The sequence below is a fragment of the Triturus cristatus genome, chromosome 11, assembly GCF_964204655.1.
Source record: "Triturus cristatus chromosome 11, aTriCri1.1, whole genome shotgun sequence".
Taxonomy (NCBI): Eukaryota; Metazoa; Chordata; class Amphibia; order Caudata; family Salamandridae; genus Triturus; species Triturus cristatus.
Window position 1 is genome coordinate 420229544 of NC_140594.1, and position 26255 is coordinate 420255798.

At 42.7% G+C, this 26255-nt stretch overlaps 1 protein-coding gene across 3 annotated transcripts in view; it reads right to left on the minus strand.

The window, feature by feature from the left end:
- Nucleotides 1-26255, minus strand: part of LOC146784361 (RNA/RNP complex-1-interacting phosphatase-like) — a 141818-nt gene that overhangs the window by 14118 nt on the left and 101445 nt on the right. The window contains exons 10-11 of one of the 3 annotated variants that reach the window (XM_085636197.1): nucleotides 23464-23505; nucleotides 9546-9581 (exon numbers count right to left, since the gene is read on the minus strand). The exons of 1 other annotated variant lie outside the window; for it this stretch is intronic. In XM_085636197.1, coding sequence (XP_085492323.1) covers nucleotides 9546-9581; nucleotides 23464-23505 — 78 coding nt within the window. The remainder of the gene's footprint in view (nucleotides 1-9545; nucleotides 9582-23463; nucleotides 23506-26255) is intronic. One more of the 3 variants, XM_085636198.1, reaches the window with a different exon arrangement.

The following is a 26255-nucleotide window of genomic DNA, read 5'->3' on the forward strand; positions in this document are numbered from 1 at the left end:
GAGAAAAATTCTCCGGATATCCAGTCTGATGCTTGGGGGTAATTCCAAGGAAAGGAATCTAGAACTAACAGTCACACTCGGGGAGATGGGGACACACACACACACACACACACGGGGACACGGACACACTTTTTTTTTAGAAATGTAATTTTCCACCCTTTCAGAATCTACTACAGCCTTCAAAGCTAGTAGAGTGATTTCAGCATGCTCTTCCATCACAGTGATATCATATTTTCTTATATGCTTGAGTTGGTTGACTAGAAGACCTCAACAGTTGCCAGAGCAAAAATGCTTCAGGCACCAGAACTTAATAAATAGCTAGCTAGCTAGCATCTATCTCTTAATACATAATTGTGTAATATAAAGAAAAGTTCATATACTTCTTACAACCCCTACAAACTGAAGAAATTCATAACAAATGCTGGTGAATAAAGTATAGGTTCCATGTGATTAAACAAGATGATCTGGAACCTGGAATATGGACTCTTAATGAAAAAGAAATTGGTATATAAAATGGAACATGGTTGAAGAGTTAAGACATGGCTGACGGGATTGAACATGGTTAACAAGCTCCCAAAAGTAACTGGATGAAATGTTACTATTCTTGTTGACTCCACAGAAAGGCAACTAAATTTGACAGCCATGGTCTCTCGAGGTACTAGAAGCCTGATAAAGGGCTGTGTTGTATAACTATTGCGAATGCTTGCCTAGCACATGGTGATCATAGTGTCTGTTCAAATTAGTACCACCTTATAGTGAAGTTTAGTTTGGAATGCTCGTACAGCTAACTAAAGATACATTAGCTTCAACACATTGATATGTAGCAGTCTCTGCTGAAGAAAGCACTCTCCTCAAGTGGGAAGACTATTTGGGTAAACCAGTATAAGAGAGGCATCTGTTGTGATGTAACCTGCAATAGTGAGTCTAGGAAAAATCTGCCCATAACATGGTGATACACTACTGTAGTTCGTGTTTAACACTGGCCATCACCAACCCTAGATACCCAGTTATCACATCACCTTTGTCTGTAAAAACATTCTTGCAACAAAAGAACATGTAACTGAATTTGGGAGCAACACAAGATGCCATGATGTCTAACTGTTTAATTGTTAATCTTACTCAGAGGATATATTCGGAACATGTCTGTCCCCAAATTGAGAATGCCCCCCTGGAACATTTGGGTCATAAGCAAGATTTTTTGACATAGGTGGTGATGCCCAATAATTGGAGAAGGCCTGCCTGCTGTATCTGAGCAAGGCATTGAAATTAATTTGTCCTCTTCAACAGCCAACCGCCTAGATATGGGTACACCTGTATTCAACTGTAACAGCAGCTAGACATCTCCAACATTTGTGGGGCTGTTACAACCACCCCCCCCCCCCACACCCCAGGAAATCACTAGAAAGAAACATCACACAAACACCCCCCCCCCCACCATACTTAAAACAATCTTATTTTCATAAAGAACAGAGTCTTGGCTGAGTTTTGATTAATACCGTATTGTAGGTTTTCACTTCATGAATTTGCGAAGAGCTTGTTCTAGAGCGAAACTATTAATAGAAACAATTGAGTGACAAGTGGGGTTGGAGGGGACATTGGGTAGTAGTTGGCCATGGCATGGTCACCACACCACCAATGTTTCTGTCCCTACCTTCAGAGGAAGAATTGTTTCAAGAGAATAATCTGCTAAAGTAAGGTAATGGGAGTGTAACCAGGGAATAACTGTTACAGGCAAGGAAAAAATAAATAAGACTGAAGATAATTCTAGATCCACAGTTCATAAGAAAAGGAGACACACAGGACAGTGAGATTGAGAATTGAGACACTTAATATATGGTGAGAATACATATAGTGGATAAACAGGGATTACATTTCACAGTAGAATGACAATTACATATTAGGGACAGCATTTCAGTTAATATTGCTCTCCAAATTTCAAGAAACCAATGTCCTTAATAATGGCAACTTGAGAGAAAAAACATTTCCCTACCCAATATTGTGCAATGAATGATCAGAAAAAATTAGGAATTATTTCAGAACTGCATAAAGATCTCCCATCTGAAGTAAATAAGGTACTATCTGACAAGGTAGATGCATCATTTTCACAGGAAGTTTGGAAGAAAGGCTCATTAATATTATTGAACATGGCCTGATGCTCTTAAACTTGGTCACGACTCCATTACAAAAAAAAAAAAAGTCTCCGGATGATCCCTATATTATGGTCAACTATCGCCCAGTTACAAACTTGCAGTGGCCGGGTAAAGTTTAAGAAAAATCTGTAGCCATTCAACTTATCCATCACATTGAGACGAATAACCTGCTGCCATCTTGTCAATCAGGTTTCCTATGTAGTACAGTCACAGCCACACTAAAGATGTTGTGCAATATTAATCACATTCCTACTAAACTTGTCTGCAGCCTCTGACACACCCACCCGACTATGATGGGCTCATCAAGGTTCTGGAGTCACGCATGATTAACAACGTGAAGTGTTGAGTTGGTTCTCATCGTTCCTTACCAAACGGCAAACATCTGGTATTACTGTAGTTTTACGTCAAAGCTGACAAAGTAGCCTGTGCTGTACCTCATGGTTCAATATTGGCTCCCATCTTGTTTAAGCTATATCTGTTTCAAGTTAGAAGGGGCTGGTGTGGTAATCACCAGTATGCAGGTAACACAAATTTATTTGAAGATTTCACCCCGCCCAAAAAAATTACCTCACTGAAAAACTGCTTAACAATGCTCCAGAACTGGACAGTAAGTCTTCTTTAACTGAATCCAGATAAAACAGCATTTATCTTACTCAATCACAATTTGAATTAGAAAAAGAAATGACTAGCAGAACTTCACAGTGCAGGATTCACACCTTTGTCCAAAGAGAGAACATCTCTTGGATTTTGGAGAGACTCAGTGGTCTATGGTTACTCCGACTGAAAAGGCTGCATTCAAAGCCAGAGCTGTGCTACAATTTGATGAGAAAATTAAGTCTTTTCTTCTTACAGATGACTTCCGCCGCATGGTCCAGGTTTGGACTATGGAACTACTCTTAGGTACAGTAGCCTCATCCTCATTAAAGATGTTCTTCTTTCAGCAACCAGGTGATAAGAGGTGCAAGGAAATATGACCACCGTTCTCCAGTGCTTAGAGATTTACATTGACTGCTGTTGGAAACCAGGATTACATTAAAGGTAGCATGCATTACTTACACAGCTATACATCTCCAAAAGAACAGTTATCTTAATACTGACCTCAGGTTTCTTCTTTCCTCTTATAACTTGAGACATGCCCCAAAACTAACGTTAGAAACTAAGAAGTATAGAACTCATAAGCAGCAAAGCTATTACTTCCAGGAGCAACACCAACACTCCAGAACACTCGCCCAGTTGATACGAGATGTTCAGAAACACTACTCCAATAAAAAACTGAAAACTTTCTTGTTCAAACTACATCTGGAGTAGTGGTTGTGCTTTGTTACCATCAGTATTCTCTTTTGTGCTCTCATCTGCACTATCATTTGATCTAATCATCCTTTCTGGTCTTCTTCCCTACTGACCAATGCAGTTTCTTTCCTATCTCCAGATCTTGTGTCCCTCCTAGTGTACCACGGCGTGGTTATGATGTTTAAAAGTACCTAATCGCTTCCAGTTACAAGTAGTAAGTAATCATGCATTGCGTTTTACTTTACAGTTCATGGATAACTGCAAAGTAGTTACACTTGCCCTACAATAACACCTAGATACAAATATAAATAAAATGTATGCTCTGAATACAGGAGAAGATGTTTTCTTACTTAGGTGTTTACCTAGATTTCTCTATCCATCTATCAAATGTTATGGGTGGGTGATTTTCATCTGGCCCCAGAGGCTATGCTAGATCACCATCCTCAAGACAGATATATACAAGGAGTTAGGTCTAAGAAAATAAAAGGAAAAATAAAAATGCCCATTTGAGATACAGAGAGCGATATGTCCACAAAATAGGGAGGACACACTTTCTCACATCCACTGATTGTAGGAACATGGGATGGGCTCACAGGCACTAATCACTCTTTCATTCAATCAGGGAGTTTAAAGCACACTATTCACTTGTGAAGGTCTCAAGGCACAGGGGGGGGGGGGGGGGGGGGGGGGGAGGGAGGGAGGGAGTCACAGGAAACAGCAGTTCCGTTCAGTCAAAGAGCCAGGTCTTGAGTCTTCCTGAAGGTGTTGAGGGAGGGGGATAGTCCGATGTCGATAGGGAGCTCATTCCAGGCATTGGCTGCGATGTAGAAGGCTCTTCCCCCTGTTCTGGCTCTGCGGATGCACGGGGTTTCAGCGAGGGCGAGGTTGGTGGAGCGGGCGAGGTTTCTTTTCGGTGCGTGAAAGGTGATTCTTTCATTGAGGTATTGGGGCCCTGTGTTGTGGAGGTATTTGTAGGCGTGGGTGAGTATATTGAAAGTGACTCTTCTTGACGGGGAGCCAAAGGAGTTTCCGCAGGTGTTTGCTGATGTGCTCATGTCATGGGATGCCCAGGACAAGTCTGGCTGCGGTGTGCTGTATCATCTGGAGCTTGCATAGTAGAGCCTTGTTGATGCCAGCGTAGAGGGTGTTTCCGTAACCCAGTCTGCTGGTTATGAGTGCGTAGGTGACTGTCTTCCTTGACTCGGGGAAGGGGGGAGTGGAGGATTTTGGGTGGGGGATCCATTTGAAGGTCTTTTAGAGGATGCAGAGGTTGTTGAAGCAGCAGGATGCGACTGAGTTTATCTGCTTGTTCATGGAAAGGGAGGCGTGGAGTACGATGCCGAGGTTTCTGGCTTGGTCTGATTCTTGGCAGCCAGTTTCGAGATGGTCATCGCGTAATTACACAGTGCCCCTCTATATGGTATAGGGGTGGCTTATAGGTTTTAAGTGCAGTGACCCAAGTTTTAACTGCAATGGCAGGCCTGTAGTTTCATTTTGAATGGTCTCTCATGGGTGGTATAATGCATGCTTCAGCCCATGGAGGACCTCCAGGGCACCTTAGTACCATATACTTGGGATTTATAAGGGTACCCAAGGATCCAATCTGGGATGTACCAAAGTACTTCTCACAACAATTTAAGGGAGAAGGCAGAGAGACTAAGGTCATGATTAGCAGGCCCCCAGTCGGACTAGTCCAAAAACAGCTTAGCACCAGGCAAAATAGTGGGGGTAACCATGCAGAAGGATCCTACCTTCCTACAAAGTATTACAGTGAACAAACATGCAGTCTGGAATTATTCTAATGTTCATCACTTTCGATGAAGATTCCATAATACAAAAGATGCATTACCTTTACAAATGGGGAATTCACACATACAGATTCTAGCTTTCCTAAAAATAGAATTTGAAAGGTGTAGGGTCGCTGCTGCCAATCCACCCTTCTATTTGGTGCCGGCTTCCACTCCACCCGTGAGAAAAGGAGTGCCCTGCTTTAGGCTGGACAGTTGGGATTTTGAAGAGACCACAATATTTCCCTCCTCACCCACTGAATGGGAACTAGCTCTCCTTCAAGAGGACTTCAGGAAAAGGTCTCCAGAGAAAGATAGGTGACCTGAGCACAACAATCTGTTACTGCACCCCTAATCTCATCCCGCTTGAAAACAAGCCTAGGTCAGAGGAGCACCTTTACTATGATCTACTACAAGGATTAAAGCAGCTTTACCCTGGAGGAGCTGACTGATGCCAATAGCAAGAACAAGGCATGCGGTCTGCATCCAAGGACCATGATCAGATGTACAAGGCATGCACTGAGTCAGAGTATGAAGCCACCTTAGCCATGACTGAACTTGAAGATATTTGCTTTACTTGGATGTGCTTAAAACCACTGTAGAACTGCGCCTAGTTGTGTGCCAGCAGTTCTGCTCAAACACATGACTTAGAGAAAGCTTAGTTTCATTTACAGTTGTAAATGGACAATAATTTTACACTTTCATCCAAGAACCCTCGGGCATAATTATTGGCTGATGCTGGTCATTCGGATTCCAAAACATTTTAAACCAATAGTTTAGAACATAAAATTGCAAAGACATTTTGGTTTAAAGTTATTGTAGAAACCGAACTCTATAAAGCAGTGTTCCTGGTAGGTGTGGCCTGTGTGTTGGGGAGAGTGATGTATATGCTTGAGTATGCAATGGTTCCCAGTAGTTTCATCAGCAGCCCGCTATCTTTAAAAGTGACTACGGTCTGCAGGAAGATGAGGGCTTATAATTTGGTATCCATTAATTCAAGTCCCACCACCAGTCATCCTCTGTTTTAACACGGACTTTCGAGCCCAGCTTTGATTTTACGAAGTGCAAGGCTTCCCAACTTGAGCATCACAGCGCTAAATGAACATCCTGAATTTCATAAATGAACCAGGAAGGAGTTTAAAAAAAAAAAAAAAAAGCCAGATTTTAAGATGCTTTTTGAAGGCAGACTCAGATGAGCACAGCCAGCATGGCAGAAAATAGGATCCTTATTGCTCACTAAATAAGACATAACGTGTGCTATATCAAGGGAAGGTCGACATGCGACTAAATTCTCACACTGAGAATGGTCCCCCTCCCACAGAATGAGAATGTCATCGATGTATCCTTTACAAACCAACAAGAAATTGGAGTAGAGATTGAGGTTTGTTAGAATATATTTGGTTTTGATGTCATGCACAGAGATGCAAGCTAGACTAGGAGCAGAAGTACTACTCATGGAGGTACCCTGGATCTGCTCATAGATGGTATCCTCTAACTCGAAATAGTTTCTTCTCATGCCCAATGTTGCACAGTCCATAATGAAGATTATAGGAGTAATACTATTCCAGTCAGAGACTATTAATTGGCGTTCAACAGCATCAAGGGTAGCCACCTGGGGAATGCATGTGTACAGTGCCTCGGCCTCCAAAGTCACCAAGAGGCTAGTAATCCTTTTGGTATCAGCATTACATGTCGACCATCCCTTGGTATAGCACACTTCGGCCATATTAGGTCTTACTTAATTTGCACTTTGCTTTTTAATCAGACCTACCTTCCCTGAATCTGATTAAAGGTGTCCAAGGAATTAGAGCCTATTGTAATGCATATTGTTTCACCACTTCACCCACTACCTTTCACTATAGGATTAGACACACCTCAGCAGCCTCTCATAGGATAAAGACATCAGTTAAAAAGCCCCTTGTGGATGCCTGTCGGGCATAACAAGACCTGCCCGACGAGGAGCAAGCCTGATGATAAATCCTGACACTTCAGTGGGTGAGGGCTCCATAGTCCTAGGCCTGGGGTCTCCTTCTGATAATCCCCTTCAACAGTGGATAAGAGTCTGGAATGGGTACATATTTTGGCTAGTGGGAGAAGATAATAGACTGGATCACAGTTTTATTTTAGGTTTCTAAAAAAGCCGAAACAGGTTGACAGTTTATTAACTTTGTGTTTCATGGTCAGTCTTTCATCACCCACCCTCTTGTGCACTACCCAGCCCTCACACCCTCCCTACGGCTTCTTCAAAAGATCTCCACCAAAGAGCCCCGTTTACGGGATCCTGTCGGGTATTGCCACGCCAGCCCGACGAGGAGCATGGCCAAATGATGAAGCATGACATCCCTCGGGGTGTGTGAGGGCATCACAAAGAAAGACCTCCCTTTCCCCAGTACTTCCTGTTAGGAACTGCACATCCCTTGATACAGCGTTTCATCAGGCTAGACCCCATGGTTTCTGAATGTAGGTTTAGGGATGAGGCGTGGGCCCAACGTGGCAGGCCACCAAACCGGAGCCTTGAGATGGGGCTTGCTTCCCCACAATCATCGTTCAATTTTAAGCAGTCAAGGCTCACCCAACTAGCTACTGTGGATAGGCAGCTTTTCAATTTGCCCACATACTTGCCCTCTTCGGGGTCCAGCAAGATGACAAGATGAGTGTCATCCACAAACATTACCAGGGATAGACCAAAGGAGATAATGTCTGTAAGGGGGCGCATGTAGAAATTATTAAGAGGCTGAGGGAGGACCCATGTGGGACTCAACACAAATTTGGCAGGGCAGATGAAAAAGGGTTTTGCTAACATCTGAAAACTGTCTTTCAGAAAAGAGGCCAGTCACTTTAAGACAGAGTTACAGACTCCAGAGCCCAGTAGACAGTGGAGAAGGAAATTGTGGGACACCGTATCAAAGGCTGCGCTGAGGTAGAGTAAAAGTACAGCAGCGTTCATCGATAGACCACTTCAGATCCTCAGAAACCAAAAAGTCTAATAGTGCTGCTCCTGTATTATGGAGGAGGAAGCCGGATTTAATGGATGGATAAGCTTATCGGACTCTAGGCTTAGAGAGTTGGCGATTAGGTTTAGTATTTTGCCTGGACAGGGCAGCAGCGATACGGAGCAGTAGTATTCTAGTTTGGTGAGGTCTATGGCAGGCTTTTTCCAACAGAGGGCCCACTACATTATGCTTGTGTCACCTGTGCCAATGAAATTGAGAAATGCTCTATGTAAATAAGTTGAATCGCTGATGCCTCCTTGATTATATGGGGGGGAGCTGGGTCCAGAGGGGAGCCTGGTTTTGCAGAGTTGGTCAATCTGAAGAACCCTTCAGGTTCAAGGAGATCGAAAGGGCCACACTCTGAAAAATAAATATACCCCCACAACAAAAAAAAAAAACCAAAAGCATGGCCTGTGAATTAAGGATTTTTAATGAATCCTACTAATGTCAACCACTCAGAGGAGTGGGGCTGCAGGTCTGGGTGAATAGTGGTATTGACCTGTGAAAGAAGCTTTGATATTGACCAAGAGACCCCCATCTTTGGCTAGAGACCTATGTGCAAGGGCACCATTTATTCATGCAAAGGTGAGAAAACTTGGGATCAGGCAGATACTCTGATTTGAGAGCCACAGGTCTCTGGAAAAGAGGCACATTCGCTGGTAGAGTGACATGACATTGGATCTGGGGCCAAGATGGACAGCTAAACATTTACTGACCCAAAGTGTCCACACAATCCAACTTACACCGCACTACAATACAAGGTATTCACACCCAAAAAAGTGCTACCATTTCAAATCGTATACCAGTTTCAAATTTGTCACATCTAAACCCAGTGCCTGCATACCAAATCCTACAGTAATACCTGCATCCAAAACCCTCACCTGTGCCAAGTTGTCATACCTCAGGTCAGTGCAAAGTCCATGCCCATTGAATTCTGACCTTTGGGTCAATTTTGTGGAAATTATGGTAGTCTTCTGGTGAGAAATATATGAGAGGAGATTCACAGCATTTGAAAGAAAGACAATCTCGCAGACAGCACAGTAAGGAGCAAATCGATTGCCTGTTTAAAATATACAGCCTAGTAACAAAACAGTCTCTAGGCACCCAACAGTTATACATCATTACCTAATGAAATAGAACTTGCAGGAGCTGAACCCAGTTATGAAAAACGGCGGGCAAGACATGACCTTCACATCTTTATACTTTCTGAAATATCCCAGTTTGGGCAAGAGACACCAGTAGCTGTAAAAAAAATGATTTCAATGGCAGGACTGGCACTGACCTAAGCAGTGATTTAATTAGTTGTTCGCCCCATCCTCCCTTACCTTTGAGACGTCTGATGTTGCAAAACAGGTGCAGACCTATATCAGAGGCAGTGAAAAATGTCAATGAAGATTTCAGATGATACAGAGCCCCCAATGAGACAGGTGACAGGTAAAGAAATGTGAAAGACCGACCATGACCTCCCTCGAACATGGTCAGTGCCTTATTCAGTCCTCATGGTGTAATCTCTACTACAAATAAAACCACTATATAGCTCTTTGCCAGACAGCATTCTGCAAGCCGATATATTTCTGCTTTATAAAACATGCACCCGAAAGGTTCATATATCTCAACTGAATCTCCTTTCCCCATAAACCTTTCTCACTGGAGGGTGGACTGAAATAGTGCGGATGAATGTAGGGTAATCCCTTGTGGAAATACAAAAATAGTGCTTTTGTGAATAAACCGTACCATGGTGCCGGAAAGTGGAGATACCGACCATGGCCGGTTCTGTTGGAACAACTGACATTTGTAGTGCACTCTTGGCCTCTATGCATTACAGGTCTAGTCACTTCCTCGAATGGATCACTGGAAAGGTTATTAATTTTGCAAAGTGTATTGTTTCGATTGATTAATATTTAACAATACTTATCTTTACAATTGATGCTTCTGAACCTAGCTGTAGTATCTAGAGTTAAACACTTGAAAAGCACATGGTGAATAGGCAGAGAGATACTGGCTGGATGTGTGGTACCAAACACTTTGCCAGTAACAATCTCAAGAAGGCAGAACAAATGAGAAAGTCTGCATTGGCAAGATCTTATTATCCAACAGAACATGAGAAGGTGAACTGGGATAGAGTGCCCTATAGATGTACACGAATAATGAATCATTTGTGTATAACACAACACCATGGGGCAAAGCAGTATGCAAATGAAGCTCGTACTGGTCCTGTTCCTTCACCTTCATGAAGGTGAAATTGTTTTCTGGCAAAGGTAAAAGCAAAGACAAGGTCAAGAAGGCACTGGTCTTTCTCTACCTAAAAAGAGCAAAATAAGGAGACCGAGTGTGTGTTCACTCGAGATGAAAGGTGGCCACTAAACTGCATTATACTGTAAACATTTGAATGGCCCTTCATACCTGCAGAGACACCCAGAGTGCTTTCTAGATGGTCAAGCAAGTAGCTACTGAGTTTGGTGGACAGTGGAACAAGCATGTGTTTACAGTGCAGTCCAGGTGTCGTCTCACAGGAGGTTTGTGAGGTGTACAAAATGTTTCACAGTTGGCTTGCAGCATAAATATGCCTGAAGTGATGAGTAATAAGAGTGTAATACATGGTAGTAGATTATTATGTACTATTCCATCTTACACCAGTCATAAGGATTATATGGTGGGAAACAGCCAGTTCTTTATCGCTTTCCAAAATTTCTAGAGAGCTGTAAATAGCATGGGAGTTCCCATGCTGAGATATCTAAGGAAAAAAAATCTGTCAATGCAAGATTTTCATAACAAATGAATGACCAAGAGAGGGGCAAATGCTGATCAGATGTTCGATCTCTGTTGGCAGATCTTTAGCTCAAGAAAGTTTAGCAAGTTCAATGAAGAGCAGTGAAACTTATCTTGCAACTGCGGGTCAAAGAAGAATTTGTAGGTAGAGGTGATGGGCAAGCGAGTGTAGAAGTTGCCATACCAAAGCATTTTGGACTAACTGTAGTTTGAAGTAGGTGACAAGGAACCCCAAAGTAGAGGCCACTAGTATAGGCTAGGGTTGACAAAACTAGGTAATTGTAGCCTGTACTTCATAAAATAATTTCAGGAAAGGACAGATGCTGTATAATGTTCTCTTAGAAGAGACATTGCCTTTCATCACTCATTAATCTGTGCCATCATACTCCCAGAATTTTTACTTAGGCCAAGAGGGTTGGTGGGAAGCAAGGTCCTGAGTTTATATGTGGTCATAACCAGACCAAGGCAACGGGTGAGAAACTCAGTCTTACAGGAGATTCTTTAGGTCATTCAGTAGTACCCAGGGCCGGCTGACTGGTGGCATTTACCAAGGGCGCACATGCACAGGTGAGTTTTTCAAGCAATGGAATGATGTGGCATTGTCAATGTGATTGAATCAGGTCTGAATGAATAAGTGGATCAATTCAGAAAAGGGGCAGATGTATACATTAAAATATATTTGGCAGGAGCAGCCAGCCTGAGGCCAAGATGGCTGCATCTCATCCGACCTGCTCAAAACGTCTTTATTCCCTCTTTCGCCAAGGTAACTTGTGGCAGCCCAAAGCTCCTACAGCAGATGGCAGGCTGAGGAAGCAATGGTGAGCCTGCAAGCAGTTTGGAAAATCTTTGCTCTGTGGAGAATGTACACATTGTCTGGGTTGGTGATGGCAATCCTGGCATATCATTTAGTGAACGAGTAAGACACCCTGGGAAGCACCACAAGAGAAGAGCCCTGGAGCCACAGAGGAGACATCCCAAATGTCCTGCGACTCACAGCTTAAGTGGGTGTAAACAGGTTCCTTTGGAGGTGGAAAAGTAAGGGATTCTGAAGGAGACCACAACGAGAATCCTCAATGGGCAAATACACTTCTAATTGCAGAAAGCCCCATTTGTAGTATAGCTAGCGCTCACTTCTAGCAGCGAGCTGCCCCCTTGTGGGCGGTGCTTGCTGGTGAGTGGCTGTGAACACCAGGGTATAAGCAACACTGAATGAAGCCTGAACATTTCACATTTATAGAGCACTACATCAGGGGACTACAATGCATGCCAGGAAGACTAGAGACAAATTGTTGTTTTTAACCCTGCCAAAATGCACAGCGCAAAAAATAAAAAAAGAAAATCAAAGGGGAGGGCCAGCTAACGACTGATTTTTACCAGTGAAATCTAATTTACATGAAATACACAACATGAGTGAGGCTCGACTCTGCAACATCAGTCAGAACCAGGAGGTTAAAAACATCCCCTTCAGTCACAGTTACCATGTATAATTTCTTCTTAAATATAGGCCCCTAACCTGCCCACTATAGTGTAGAGAATTTGCAAATTGCTGTATTTTACACAGAAATAAACAGACGGACAGAAGCATGCTTCCAAACTGGTCTTTTATGTCACAGCAGCCGGAAACATTTTCTATTTTACAGCAAATAAAGCATTTTGAAACCCCTGTTCACAAAGGTGGACAGCTATGAGACCCATATAAAACCGGTTTCTTTCTCGGTTCATTTTTACTTGAAATTAAGGGTTACTGTATTCATTTTTTTTTTTTTTAACTTTATCATTTTTTTTCATGACCTTAAAAACATCAACATCATAGCATACAGCACAATGTAAGCCCAATGAAAATGGAGATATAATGTTTGAAGTTACACGGCTTCTCTTGGTTTACACAAAGGAGCCGATTTACAACAGAGTGTCGGGGTAGGGCAACATTTTAAGTTATTTCGTCTTGGGCTTGTACCGGAGAGCCTAGTCTCCTAGACCCCTACTCTCCTGGTGATCCTCCCTGCCCGAGTCCCTCACCCCACCCTCGGATGTATTTCGCTCGGACCCTGCATCTCCTACGGATAGCCCTGCACTGCACAATTCTCTCCATTCTGTTAAGTCTGCCTGTAGGCCTTCATCCTTACGTGTGAGTTTCATGCTAGTACCCTCCGCTAACGCCCACTCTCTGACATCTGAGCCATACCGTTACCTCTGGGTCTCGCTGGCCCATCCACATTATGGCCACCCTCCGCCTGGCCAAAACTATCAATTGCAATAATTTACAGGGGAGTTTCCAGTTTTTTGTGCCTGCGAATAAAGGCCAGTAGGTATTGCAGTGGTTCCTCCCGTATCCGAAGCCCTGTGACCATGCATGTCCTATCAGTCACCCCTGTCAAGAACTGTCGGACCACGGACACACCCACGCCAGATGGAGAAAGTCTGCACCCTCAATGGCGCACCTCGGACATTTACCATCCCACTTCACTGGTGTAAGGTAAATGCAGTGTAGAAAGTTGTAATGTGTCAGTTTAAACCTAGCGTTGCATGAGACTGTGTGGGAAAGATCGCTAGTGGTCGCACATGTCCTCTGACCTAGTTGTATGTTGAGGTCTCTCTCCCAGGCCACTGTTGACGGTGGTGATGGTGCAGTGGAGTCCTGCTTCAAGGCATTGTTAAGCAGGGATATCAACCTGGGGCCAGTGCTGCATGTAAGCAGTATATCCAAAGTGTGAGTCAATTGTGGGATGTCCAGATATTTAGGCCAAGTAACCATGGATACTTCTTGGAGTCCCCTATATTGTAGATAGTGACCCTGCCCAAGGGCGAAACCCTTGCATGCCTGCTCATATGTTATGAAAGTCTCATTTGGGAATAGGTCTCCTAGGACCTCACATCCGCCATCCCTCAAGGCATGAAATGACATGTGCGATCCCATCTCTCTGATGGAGGCAAGGATCCAGATCGGCACTCTATGAAATGGCACTCTACGCAGCACCTTCTCCACAAACCGCTGCCAAATGCTCGCCGTGTGTCGGACGAGGTAGGGAGTTCTCTCTCCACTCAGAGCTGTTGGGAGGGCCACCGGATCCATGCTGCCCGCCAGCAGTCGTTTTCCCAACTATCCCCCGCCGTCAGCCACCGGGCCGCGTGCTGCAAGTGGGTGGCACAGTAGTAGAACTCAAATTGTGGGGCCTCCAGTCCCCTGCCCTCATATCGACTTGTTAAAGTGTTCAGTGATACTCTGCTCCTCTTTCCCGCCCACAGTAGTTAAATCCGGATCGTATTCAATTGTTTAAATACTCAGGCCAGGATTGAGGTGAGCAAATTCTGGAGCGCATAAAGACACCTAGGGAGCATTACCACTTTAGAAATAGGTAGCCTGCCCATTAAGGACAACGGAAGGGTGTGCCAAAACTTCACTGAACTCTAGCATCGCGAGTATCCTGTCCAAGTTCAGGGCAAGTGCCTGCACATCGGTCAGCACTATCTGGACCCACAGATACCTAAAGCTTGCACGTTCCAATCTAAGCCCAAAGTCTGGGAGGTCCCCCAGAGGCACTGCCGCCATGAACGCCAATAGGAGAAAAGAAAAGAAAAAAAAAAAAAAAAGTGAATTGTTACGGTTGAGCCTCAGTCCGGAGACCTCCCCAAACCTGCCCAATTGGCGCAGTAGCTCGGGGATTGCTGGCCGGGGGAATGCAAGTAAAGTGCATCATCAGTGTATAGGGAGATATTTTGATTTGAACCCCGCACCCAGACACCCCACTGGTCTAGCTCTGCTCTCACTGCCAGCGTTTCAATGGCTAAGGTGAATAAAAAGGGTGAGAGCGGACATCCCTGCCGGGTGCCACGTCCCAACCCCCACAGCATGCCCCCCCTCAGTCTCACCCGAGCACACGGGGCTCTGTATAATGTCTGGGCCCACCGGCGGAATTTAGGACCCATCCCCACGGCCCTGAGGACCCCCAAGAGGTATCCCCAGTCTACCGTGTTAAAGGCATTAGCCAGGTCTATAGACAAGACTACCAACTCTTCCTCGGTCTCTGGTTTCATGCATAATGTGGCTCAGCCAGTGTAGGTAGATTGCAGTGTTATATCATGGTTTAAAGCCGCATTGGTCTTCATGTACCAAGTGCTGCATGTATGGACCCAGGTGGGAAGCTAACAGTTTACACAGTATTTTGGTGTCCATATTTATCTGGTGACTGGGTAGTATACTGAAGGTGCTCGACTGTCCCCTTCTAGTTTCAGGATCATGCAGATTTCACCCTGTCTCATACTAGGTGGGAGGATACCCTTCTCAAAGGCCTCCTCAAACACCTGCAGGAGGGCTTGAGACAACATTCCCGCAAAGGCCCAATAAAACTCTGGTGGGAAAGCCATCACCACCCGGGGACTTAGCTCCAGTTGTTAAAGATAGCAGGGATCTGTTAGCATGAGCTGAAAGCCATTTTGCACTTGGCAGCCATTTTAGTTAGCTATGTGCTAGCCATTTGCTTTCTCGCTCTCCCAGAACCTTGCACATGCTCAGAAGGGCCTAGCTAGTAGAATGCACCTGCTCCTAGTATAGAACAGTCAGGCTGTTGTAACTGATGTCAGCAATTCATTACTCCTCCTACTTGTTGACTGTGCATTTTCTATATGACCATCTATGTGTGCAACTCTTCTCATGTGTACTTGTACCGCCTTCTTTTGAGCCCGTGTGGGTATATAAGGCCCCTATTCTCTGTACTCCTTAGAATGCCTCCTACAGTTCCTGAGGGTACCGTGTGACGTAGTCTCCCTCATCTGAAGGTTAATAAAAAAAAGAGGTTTTTTATATTAAAGTTTCTGTGCCAATCTCGTCTTTGTTGGTTTAAAGAACCAGGTGTATCAGTGAGACCCCTGAGAAGGTTTGGATTTCTTCAAATGGCGCTCAACGTGGACCTCAGAGAAGTGGCTATTCAAGGGAGTGGTCTTGATGGGAGACAGGAATCTACTGAGGAGGGCAGAACAGGACTCTAGTAAGAAGGTACACTACACTGAGATTCTCTGTCTTAGCAGCCCAGTTTATATTTCTGGTCTTCCTGACTTGACTCCAACTGTTTACCACTCCTGACTGAACATTTTTGGCGTGAGTATTCTAAAAACGACCGTTAGGTCATTCAGAACTTGGCAGATAGAATCTGGAAACCTATGCTAGGTAAGGTCATTTGTGAGATAGTGAGAGAAGTGCGCCGGCTGCACAGATAAAGTGAGATAAAGTGAAATATATAAAAAAGTGAAGTGATAAACGTGAGATATAACGTGATATAACGGGAGATTTAAGTGAGACATAAAAAGTGATGTAGTGATAAAGTGATACACAGCGATATGGAAATGGAAATTGGCCCATATGTGATGGGAATGTGAGAAATATATGAATTGCAATTTGTGTAGGCAAGTAACGAGGAGACTTTTCTCTACTTTTCATAAAATTTGACTTAAGTGCTACTCTGTGTATAATATTGTATATGCTGCAATATTCTTGGCATGCCTGTTCTTAGCACACATCGTAGAATGTGTTGCTTTCTTGGAGGTACCATTATGGAACTTGTAAAAAAATCAGCCGGCTCCCCTAGAGGGGATACCCAACTAAGATTAGGTATAAAAACGTATTTCTTCCTCAGTGACTAGTACCCCAAGGAACTTAATATGTACATAGAAAGGATCCTGGTCTGTGCACTTAGTAACATTCATAAGTGGTGATATGCAGAGCGTTTTTTTTTTGGTGTTCTGATAGTTTGGCTTCTTGAAAATGGAACAATCTTTGGGCTGTTTTAGTGCAGTCTTTTGGAATACTATTGAGAAGCTCTTCTTGTAAATATGACTTACAACTAGTATTTACAAATGGTTTGGTTTAAGTACAGTCTGTGGGCTGTCCTTTGTTTCTGTCCTAACTGTTGATCTGTGGGTTAAATGTGTGTTCAAATGTCTATGTGGTTTGTGATTTGACATGGATGGTACGTGTGAGTAAATAGCGATTGCGCTTTTTGTGAAGGAATGGCTAGCCTTAAGCACGCTGTATTGTGTGTTCTGAGTGTATGACCCCCTTCTGTAAATGTCTGGAATGAGCTCAATGTGTTTGTGTTTTTTGCTGTCATCATTCGGTTATGCAAAATGTCATTTAATTATTAAATTTAAAAAATCAAAAAATGAATTATATAATATATGCTACATGTTACTATTAAATTGACAGAGTAAGACACTATACATGTGTGCAAATTGCCACGATGCTAAAGATAAAATTAGAATTCAAATTGAATAGGAATAAAATAGGCCTCAAAAACGAAATTGTGTGTTTTGCAATAAACTTAAATAAAAAATGTTACAGCATTTTCCTCAAGATACATTGTATTAGATATTAAAAGGCATTCACATCATGTGAGTGACTTTGGTTGTTGCTGAACTAAACATACATTATAGAACGATAGATTTGACTGCATTGAAATGCCTCAGTTTTAAATAGACTGTCACCGTGCTTACATTTGAACACTAAAAAAAGAAGCTTTCCAACAGCTGTGTTTAACGGTTTCACTGAGAAGCAGCTGTCTGAGACAATCCAATGGAGATTACACTTTGTCAAGACATTAGAAAAACAGAAAAAGGGTTTTCTCTCCTGAGAAAGGCGTGAGAATTTGATGCCTGCTGTTCAACCAACAGCTGCATAAATAGCACGTGGCTATTTTTGTTCGCATGGCCACAGAAAAGAAAATGTGGAAGTCAACTAAATCTTAAGTCAGTGCAACATCGGTAAAACCCTGTATTTCAGACTGCGGTTTTAAAAATTTAGAAATATAGTTTCATTATTTTGGATAACCGAAGCAGATTGACAGTAGGGATTTTTTTTCTTAATACCTTTTTACATAAGCATATCCGTGGTTCTGATGTTAAATAATGACTCGTTTAAAAAGTTGCGCAGATTTTTCATGTTCCAAGTTAGGCTTCTGTGCTTAGGGTTATGAATGAATGCGTTTAAATAGGATAGGCAAGGGATGCAGCTTGCTTTTCATATGTGGACTCATCAAAATGATTGGATTTTTTTTTTTTAATTGATTATATGAAAAGATATATATATATATATATATATATATATATACATATACATTAAAAATAAGTGCTTTAAATTAGTTTTTTAATCTTTATAATGCCCAATTATTATACTGTGAACTCCTAGCATTAAAACAGAATTTAAGCAGCGTTTTAAAGCAATGGGGGAAATTACAATGTGAAATGTCACTTTACCTAGGCGTACAAAACTCATTTTTATAAGGGTATACCTTATATATTTCTGATGCCCCCTCTCTGGAATGTGTAGGGGACCTTCTGGGGATGACTATTATGCAAAAACTTTGTAGGATCTTCATTTTTAACTGCCCCAAACACCAAAGTCGAAATTGGGCAAAATTCACAATTTAAATGCAGTTCTACTACTCAGAGCAGCTTTTAAACTGCCTTAGGCTTCAGTAAATGCACACATTTAAGTATAACACAAACAGCCGACCTATATACTGCTAGAAATGTATACTGCACACTGGTTACAATTGAAAATAAATATAAAAAACCAGCAGCAGTTATTCTCTTACCTCTAAGCTGGCAAACAGGGATGGAATGGGTCTGCTTTTCAGCTCTCAGTCTCCAGGGTCACTTTGAATTGGGAGAACCGCATGGAAACCCTTGCACATAAAATGGGACAGTTGGTAAAGGGTTAAAGGTCGAGTTCTACATTTAGATGCCTAGCAGGGCTCAGAGCAAGGTTTGCTTTGACATTTCGACCTTTGAAACTTTTTAAAAGACGAGATGGCAGGGCAGCGAGAGAAAGAGGTTTTGCTTACTTTTTTTGGCAAAAGCAAGTTTTTGTGCACGGATACGAACAAAAGGCAATATAATGGTATATGTGAGCTTTGATTAACAGATAGCTTCTCCATATATACAGCACTAATGCTTTTTGGTTTGAAGATTACTGTGCAAAAGCTGAGATAAATAGGGCAATGGGATTTAGTTTGATTTCATGTGCCCTCATGTTATACTAGTACATTTGCTAAAGGAATTGGTTGTTGGGTATTCATGTTTTTTGGCTCGGTCAATGTGCTATTTGCCTCCTATAACTTTGTTTATGCCCAGTTGCTACAAGTAGGGGTTGATAGAAGTGAAACTCGTTTCTGGTTTCCTACTGTCAAAATGGGGGAAGGAGGCTAGCTCCTCTACAAATTAAGGGTAGGCAAATTTAAGTTTCCTCTCTTTTTCTCAATTTCTTTTGAGCCCGTCTAAACGGTCTATGAAATAGCCATGAGACATTTAATTGGCTATTCAGTAATACTGTTTTACAAATTGTTAGCATTGATAAAATGAATAAATATGCTATGTTACTGCCCATCCTGTCTGATGAAATTATGAAAGGATGAGTAGTCTAGATTGCTGTTCCCGTATTTGATCTTTAAGGGGAACTAAATGTGGGTAGTTTTTGTATTAAACTTCAGGTGATAACACTATTGTTTATATTATTCTCATGCTATATACAGTTTAGCAAGGGCATTGCTAGTCTTTTATTAGCTAGTCTGTGTAAATAAACTGACAGTCATTAGCGCTGATGTTGCATAGTTTGGATTGTGAAAAGTAGAACGCAGGGAAGATGCCCATGTGATCCTTAGCAAACATTTTTGAAGAAAATAGTTTTTTAGGAGTTTGTCACATGTTCTGCTGGAGAAAATGTAATCCCTGTTAAATCAGCAGTTTTAGATTTTTCTGTTGCACCTATAACATGAGAGCATGGTCCTAAGCATACAATGTAGGTGCTTTTATTAAGAGAAATCATTTTAGAAGTGTCTGCAGTTCTGTAGAAGTAATGCAAAGTCTATGAGTAAAAGTGTAGAACATTTCCTTTTTTCAGCAGGGTCTTCAGATGAATAATATAGGAATACACAGATGTAAGGATTTGGAGTATGTCTGTATTGATTTTCTCTTTTCCTCAGAATTTAGTAAATAAACAGACTTCCTTGGCTGCTTGGGATTGGGTGACATATGACTCTGGTCAGTTCACCAAAACGTTCCTTTTATACTTGCCAATAGGTCCGGTCTGTTTTTTTTTTTTTACTCTCACATAGATAAATGAAGTGGTTCCTGGATGCCTTGCTAATATATGGGGCGCACCAGGACTAGGAAGTATTCTGAGAATATCCTCTGTTGATAGATTATTTGTATGCCTTGTCTAAAGACCTTTTGTTCTGTCCACCAATAGAAATTTGCTGCCTTACAACCATTGCCAGAGGGGCGCTGACATCAGATCTAGCTTGGAGAGTCAGCACCAGTCCAGCTTGAAGTCAAGGTGAAGGTAACCAGCACAGGCATTGCTGGCAACTAGGACCTCAGTGAAGGTAGAAGGCCGGAAGCACTGGGATGTGAAGTGTTTACCCCTGCCACTGTCTTGGGCCAAAGACGGGGTCACAAATCAGAAAGGAGAAATCGTGGATCAAGTTTTTGATGCCCAGCTGAGAGTCACAGACCGACCAGAACGGCAAGGAAGTTTTTGCTTGAGGTAACCCCCTTTGAAACAAGGGTTGCTTCAGGTACTTCAGCATCACGCTCCTGAATGCTGGCTGTAAAGTCTGCACCTTTGGTTGTTGATTAAGAGATACCTGGGTACACTGGATACAATCTGTGGCCCCAACGAAAGAGCAGTGCGCCAGCAGAGCAATACAGGAGTTAGGGAAGGACTTGAGTTCAGGGTCCAGGTGCTGTGTCTTTGGTGCCTGTTAGATTGAAGTGAAGAAAACTGGTGCACTGCCTGAGACACTGGACAGGATCGCTGAAGGCATTTGCCCCAGAAGGTGATTGCCCTATCCTGAAAGAAGAAACATTTCCCTTGAAACTGGGCAGTGATTCTTGAGTTGCGGGTTGTGCAGCTCCACCGTGGAAACAACAAGAGCCTGCCTGTGAGGCTCAAACGGACACAGGGTGAAGACTCCCCTCTGGCTGGTTGTACAGCGGCTTTAATTTCCCAAGGACTTTTTTTGTTGTTGTTAAAAATGAACCCCTTTAGTTGTCCCATTTTTGAGGAGCAGCCCTTTGCGGCTCCTCATCCTAATTCTCATGGCCCTCTGTGGTCCTCCTGGCCCCCTGGATCCAGGATAGTTTTTGTAATATGTCTGACTGCTTTAATATTTGCATTAGGAATAATGTTTATTCTGCGAGAGAAAAGTTCACCTGAGCAGTTGACAAATGTTACTTTGCCCTTTCCTTGAATAATTATTGATGTTCTAGCCCTCATAAAGGAAAATGGAAAAGTCTAATGAAAATGTAATTAGATATGTGCTGTTGGCTATTCTGAAGTTGAAATGGATGGTCACTGAAATGCATAGGAGCCCTGAAAATGTTTTTACTGGATGGTTCTAGGATTTGCTTTTCGCTCAGGGTTGTGAAAAATGATAATTCTGTTCGCGATAATATTCATTACTCTCTCCTGCTATCTGTATGACCCAATGCTCTGTTCCCTTTGTACTCCTGCTTATACCTTGTATATGCCCGCTTAACAATATTTAGAATCAGAAATGCCCACCTAGCAATGAATTAGGATATTGATAAATTTATGAAAATTGATGTGCAAATATTTTCTATGTTCCTACTGGATCATGGGAATGTCTTTAGCGCTTGCTAAAAGGACCATCTGTTAAAGATTGCAGGGATCTGTTAGCATGAGCTGAAAGCCATTTTGCACTTGGCAGCCATTTTAGTTAGCTATGTGCTAGCCATTTGCTTTCTCCCTCTTCCAGAACCTCGCACATGCTCAGAAGGGCCTAGCTAGTAGAATGCACCTGCTCCTAGTATAGAACGGTCAGGCTGTTCTAACTGATGACAGTAACTCATTACTTCTCCTACTTGTTGACTGCATTTTCTGTATGACCATCTATGTGTGCAACTCTTCTCATATGTACTTGTACCGCCTTCTTTTGAGCCCGTGTGGGTATATAAGGCCCCTATTCTCTGTACTCCTTAGAATGCCTCCTACAGTTCCTGAGGGTACCGTGTGACGTAGTCTCCCTCATCTGAAAGTTAATAAAAATAAGGTCTTTTATATTAAAGTTTCTGTGCCAATCTCTTCTTTGTTGGTTTAAAGAACCAGGTGTATCAGTGAGACCCCTGAGAAGGTTTCCATTTTCTTCACAGTGAGCTGCTGTAATGTGGACTGCATTTCCTCGATGGATATCGGGACGTCCAAGTCCTCCCTTGCCTGCTCGTGGAGTGTCTTCAGGGCTAAAAAGTCTGTAGATAGGGAAGATAAGCTCGTTCATTCACTGACTGGTCCACTGTATAGACTGACTAATGTATTCATTTTAGGAATATTTTATGTGTTTAATTGTTTGTGCCTCAACACAAAATGAGGATGGCGGTCTTCACATTAGTAATGTTAAAACATCAACACTCTGGAAGAGGCGAGAGGTAAACTGCACACCTGGGGATAAAAGATAAGAGTCTGAAGTAGAGCAGAAGACTGGGCATGACAAACCACAGGTATGGGGGCAAGATTCATCTGAATGAAGGCGAGCCATACTAGCAAGCGATCCTCCCCCACATCTATAAAGCCCTCCATGACCTAGAACCTGCCTACCTCAACCATTGACTGAACTTCCACCAACCCGCTAGATACATACGCTCCTCTTCACTGGCCCTCACACACCCTCCCACATCAGCGGCACCAGTGGCCATCCTTCTCCTACATCGCAGCCAAGACCTGGAACAACCTCCCTCTCCACATCCATATGGTCCACTCACTGGTAGACTTCAGAAAGAGTCTCAGGACCTGGCTGTTACAGGGGTGAAATTTGCACTTTACAAATGCAGATTGATTGAAGCATGTACACAAGTCTGGGGCAAAGAAGCATGTGCTGGGGAAGACAGTAAGAGCTTAGGACAGAAGGCACTGCTCTTGGGAAGAGAACAAACTTTCTCCTGAAATTCCTGGATAATGGGGTGAGAGACTTCCCATATATTCTATGGTCTATGGTCACACAGTCCAGCATCCTACATGCCATAACAGTGCCCAATTCTCAGGGCAAGTTTCCTATAACTCAAAGTAGTGGTAATTCCCCAAATCACATCCGTTTGTTTTTTTTAAAAAACATCTTGCATCAGTGCAAAACTCCCATCCCACACAAATGGAAGTTTCACACATTTATTTCCTTGACAAATTTACTGTGCTAAATTTGTGCAAATTATAATTTATAGAATTCAAACCAAGCAGCCGTGTAGAAGGGAAAAAAAAATCAAATGATTATTCAAATAAAGCAAATCCAACTTGTATTAAAAAAAAGTGCTCTTAAGCAGAAAACCTGACCATTACCACCGTTGTGCCCGCTGCAGTAACCCAAGGAGAGCCTGTGTGAGTGCTGTTAGATATAGGGTAGATTAGTTTTCAAGGCAAGTGTGCCTCAACTTCACCAGAGGTGCAGTCAATTGTGTGCCCACAGCCATCCTTACCTCCAAGGTGCCTGATGTTGCAGAGATGAAACAGACCTAAAACTAAGGCATGGACAAAATTACAAAGGCAATGAAGCAGTCCATTTCAGTTTCTAAAACTGAGCCCCAAATAATGTTTGTGAGGATTTCATACGGAAAATGAATGGAAAAACAGATTGCCATTAGTCACACCCCCCCCCCACAGCTTTCAGTCCTTTAGTACGCCTTGTGCACTCAACTGAAAGGAGTAAAAATATGCAGATCACTCATAATTGGGATTTCCTCCCTCAGCAAACAGCATTCAAGCAAAATCCAGGAAGGCCAGAATGGTAACTACTTGACTCTATTGCTACTAGGCTTCATTTAGGAGTAGTGAATTATCACTGAAAACTGGTTCCAACATTTAAAGGCATTATACCCGGTGAGATGGTAAAATTGGGACAGATATGCCAGCATCGAGTGTCAAGGGATGCCGGTACATGAACAGTGCAAACCCTCTCATGAAGCAGTAATCCTATCTAGTTTAGGCAAAAAACTGGTTGAAAAAAAAAAAAAAAAAAAAAAAAAACACCCACACACAAACTCAGTTATGGGGAGATGAAAATAAGCGCTGGGACACACTGCTCTGGCAAACAATAGGGAGGAGTTGGTATCAGCCATGGATAACCAGGATGTGTGTGAACTTAAACAGTAAAAGCATTATGCAGGTGAAGCTCACATTGGCCCTACACAATTAACTTCATATGGTGAAGAGCATGGTAGGCAAAGAGAAAAACAAGAGCAAAATAGCCCTGCTGCATCTCATTAAGTGACAAGCTACTGCTAGTACAGACAGGGCAGGATACAGAACATAGGCACTCTAACTGGCACAACCATCTCCCTAACATCAAGAACATACAAATCAGAGTACATCACATAGTTGAACATACACCCACTGGAACAGCTATACCATGTTGCCATTTTGTTGCTTTTAGCTCACTGAATTTTATTTAATTATTCCATCATTAGATAATGGAACCCATTGTAAATGCTCCAAATTGGTATTGCTCCTTCGCAGGACACAAGCCTCTATGGGTGGGGCTTCTACCAAAGTGTGCCCACCACAGCTTGGTGCGACTATATTGTGCTTTAAAACATGAGATAGACACTTGTACTCAATTTAAAATGGCGCAAAAGAAAATTGTGCAGACTTTAGATGGCATGCAGCAGCACAAAGACATCAGACTGGAACTCAGACACAGTTAGCTGTTCTCCTCAAGGGTCTAAAGTGCATCTTTCGGTTTTCCAATTTTTTTTGACACTGTAGCAAATGGCCACTGGCAAGATCTGGAATAGGTTGTTTGTTAATTAAAATATCTTCTCAGCCTTGTTTATTTAGTCATTTATTTTTTAAACATTAATCAAGCTACTTCACACTATATCAACACAATACTTCATTTTCTAAAACCGGACAGAACTAGGATTATGCTCTTGGCATTTCAACGCTACTGATAACTATCAGTCTCACATGCCCACCCACATTATATAACAAGCATTGGCAGAGCGAATAGGTCTCGCCTTTTGGCTTTAAGTGTTAAGTCATGCAGCACATTATCCTGGGTTTAAATCCAATAGGTCTAAGCAACCTGAGACTTGTAGGTTCAGAATGGAAGACGAGTGAGAAGCTGTAGAGGCATCAGGGGAGCAGGTTTCTAAGTTAGGAGCAAGTTACTCAAAATTTGACGTGAGAAAGCACTCAAATATGCAAATTCTAAAGTCACAGCCGCCAGTAACCAGAATACTGCTTTCCGCTCTGTCCACCACAGCCCAGCTTGGGGTGCATTCAGGCACACAGAGTAGCCATCTTATCACAGTGAACTAACTTCCCCCTTCCAGTGGGGCTTGTACAAGAGGGCGAAGATCAATCATTTAGTTAAGTGCCAGTTTCCTAATTCCTCGTAGCCTCAGTAACGGCAGAGCTGCTCTTTATGTGGTTTAATTTGTTTAATGTACTGTGTAATCGGCCGGTGTGGTCAGACACGTTGTTCTGCGCCATATTAGATAAATAGGTTAGGCAACACGTCAGCAATACACTGCCACATGAGAAACAAAAATGGCTTGGACACTCCCTGGAACTGCTTTAGATTCTTTGCTGTACGCCGAGCCACCCAGCCAGACAGGTTACCCGCAAACGTCACGGAAAAGGTGAGCGGCGTTAAAGATGTACGCAGACAAACACCTTAGGAACGCCCCGCGGGAATGCCATATTGTGTAGGCCCTTCTGTGGTGAGAGTCATGGAAAGTAGGGAGAGTGATAGGTGCGGAGTGAGACTGAAGCAAATTTGTCCTATGAAGGGCACTGCGATTTGGTAAAAACAATCACTTCCTCATTGGCAAGAATGATAATGGCTATAAATAGCGAGATGCGCTGAAAGCCGCCTGTTAGCAGTAAAGTGCTGTGCTGCCAATATGAAGAACTTTCCCTTCCTCTTACTAGTCAATAGTGTCTGAACATTGTAGCCTATCCTTCTCGGTCCCTTCCTCTGCTCCACTGCTTGCTTGCATATCAAAGATAAGCTTTACTCACCTCACAAAACTTTGCATTCCTACTATGTTTGAAACACGCCTAGAATAGAACCTTACAGTTAAAACCCACCGAACAACAGCATTTTATAAAACAAGCAAATAGCCACAGAGAAACTCTGTGCTGTACTAACATGCCACGCAGGGTGATTATTAAACACCCTCCACCCTTTGAGTGATGCCCGCAAAAAGAAAATACTAAGCAGAGAGAAGTATTACGCCACCCCTACTATGCCCTAAGTAAGAATGAT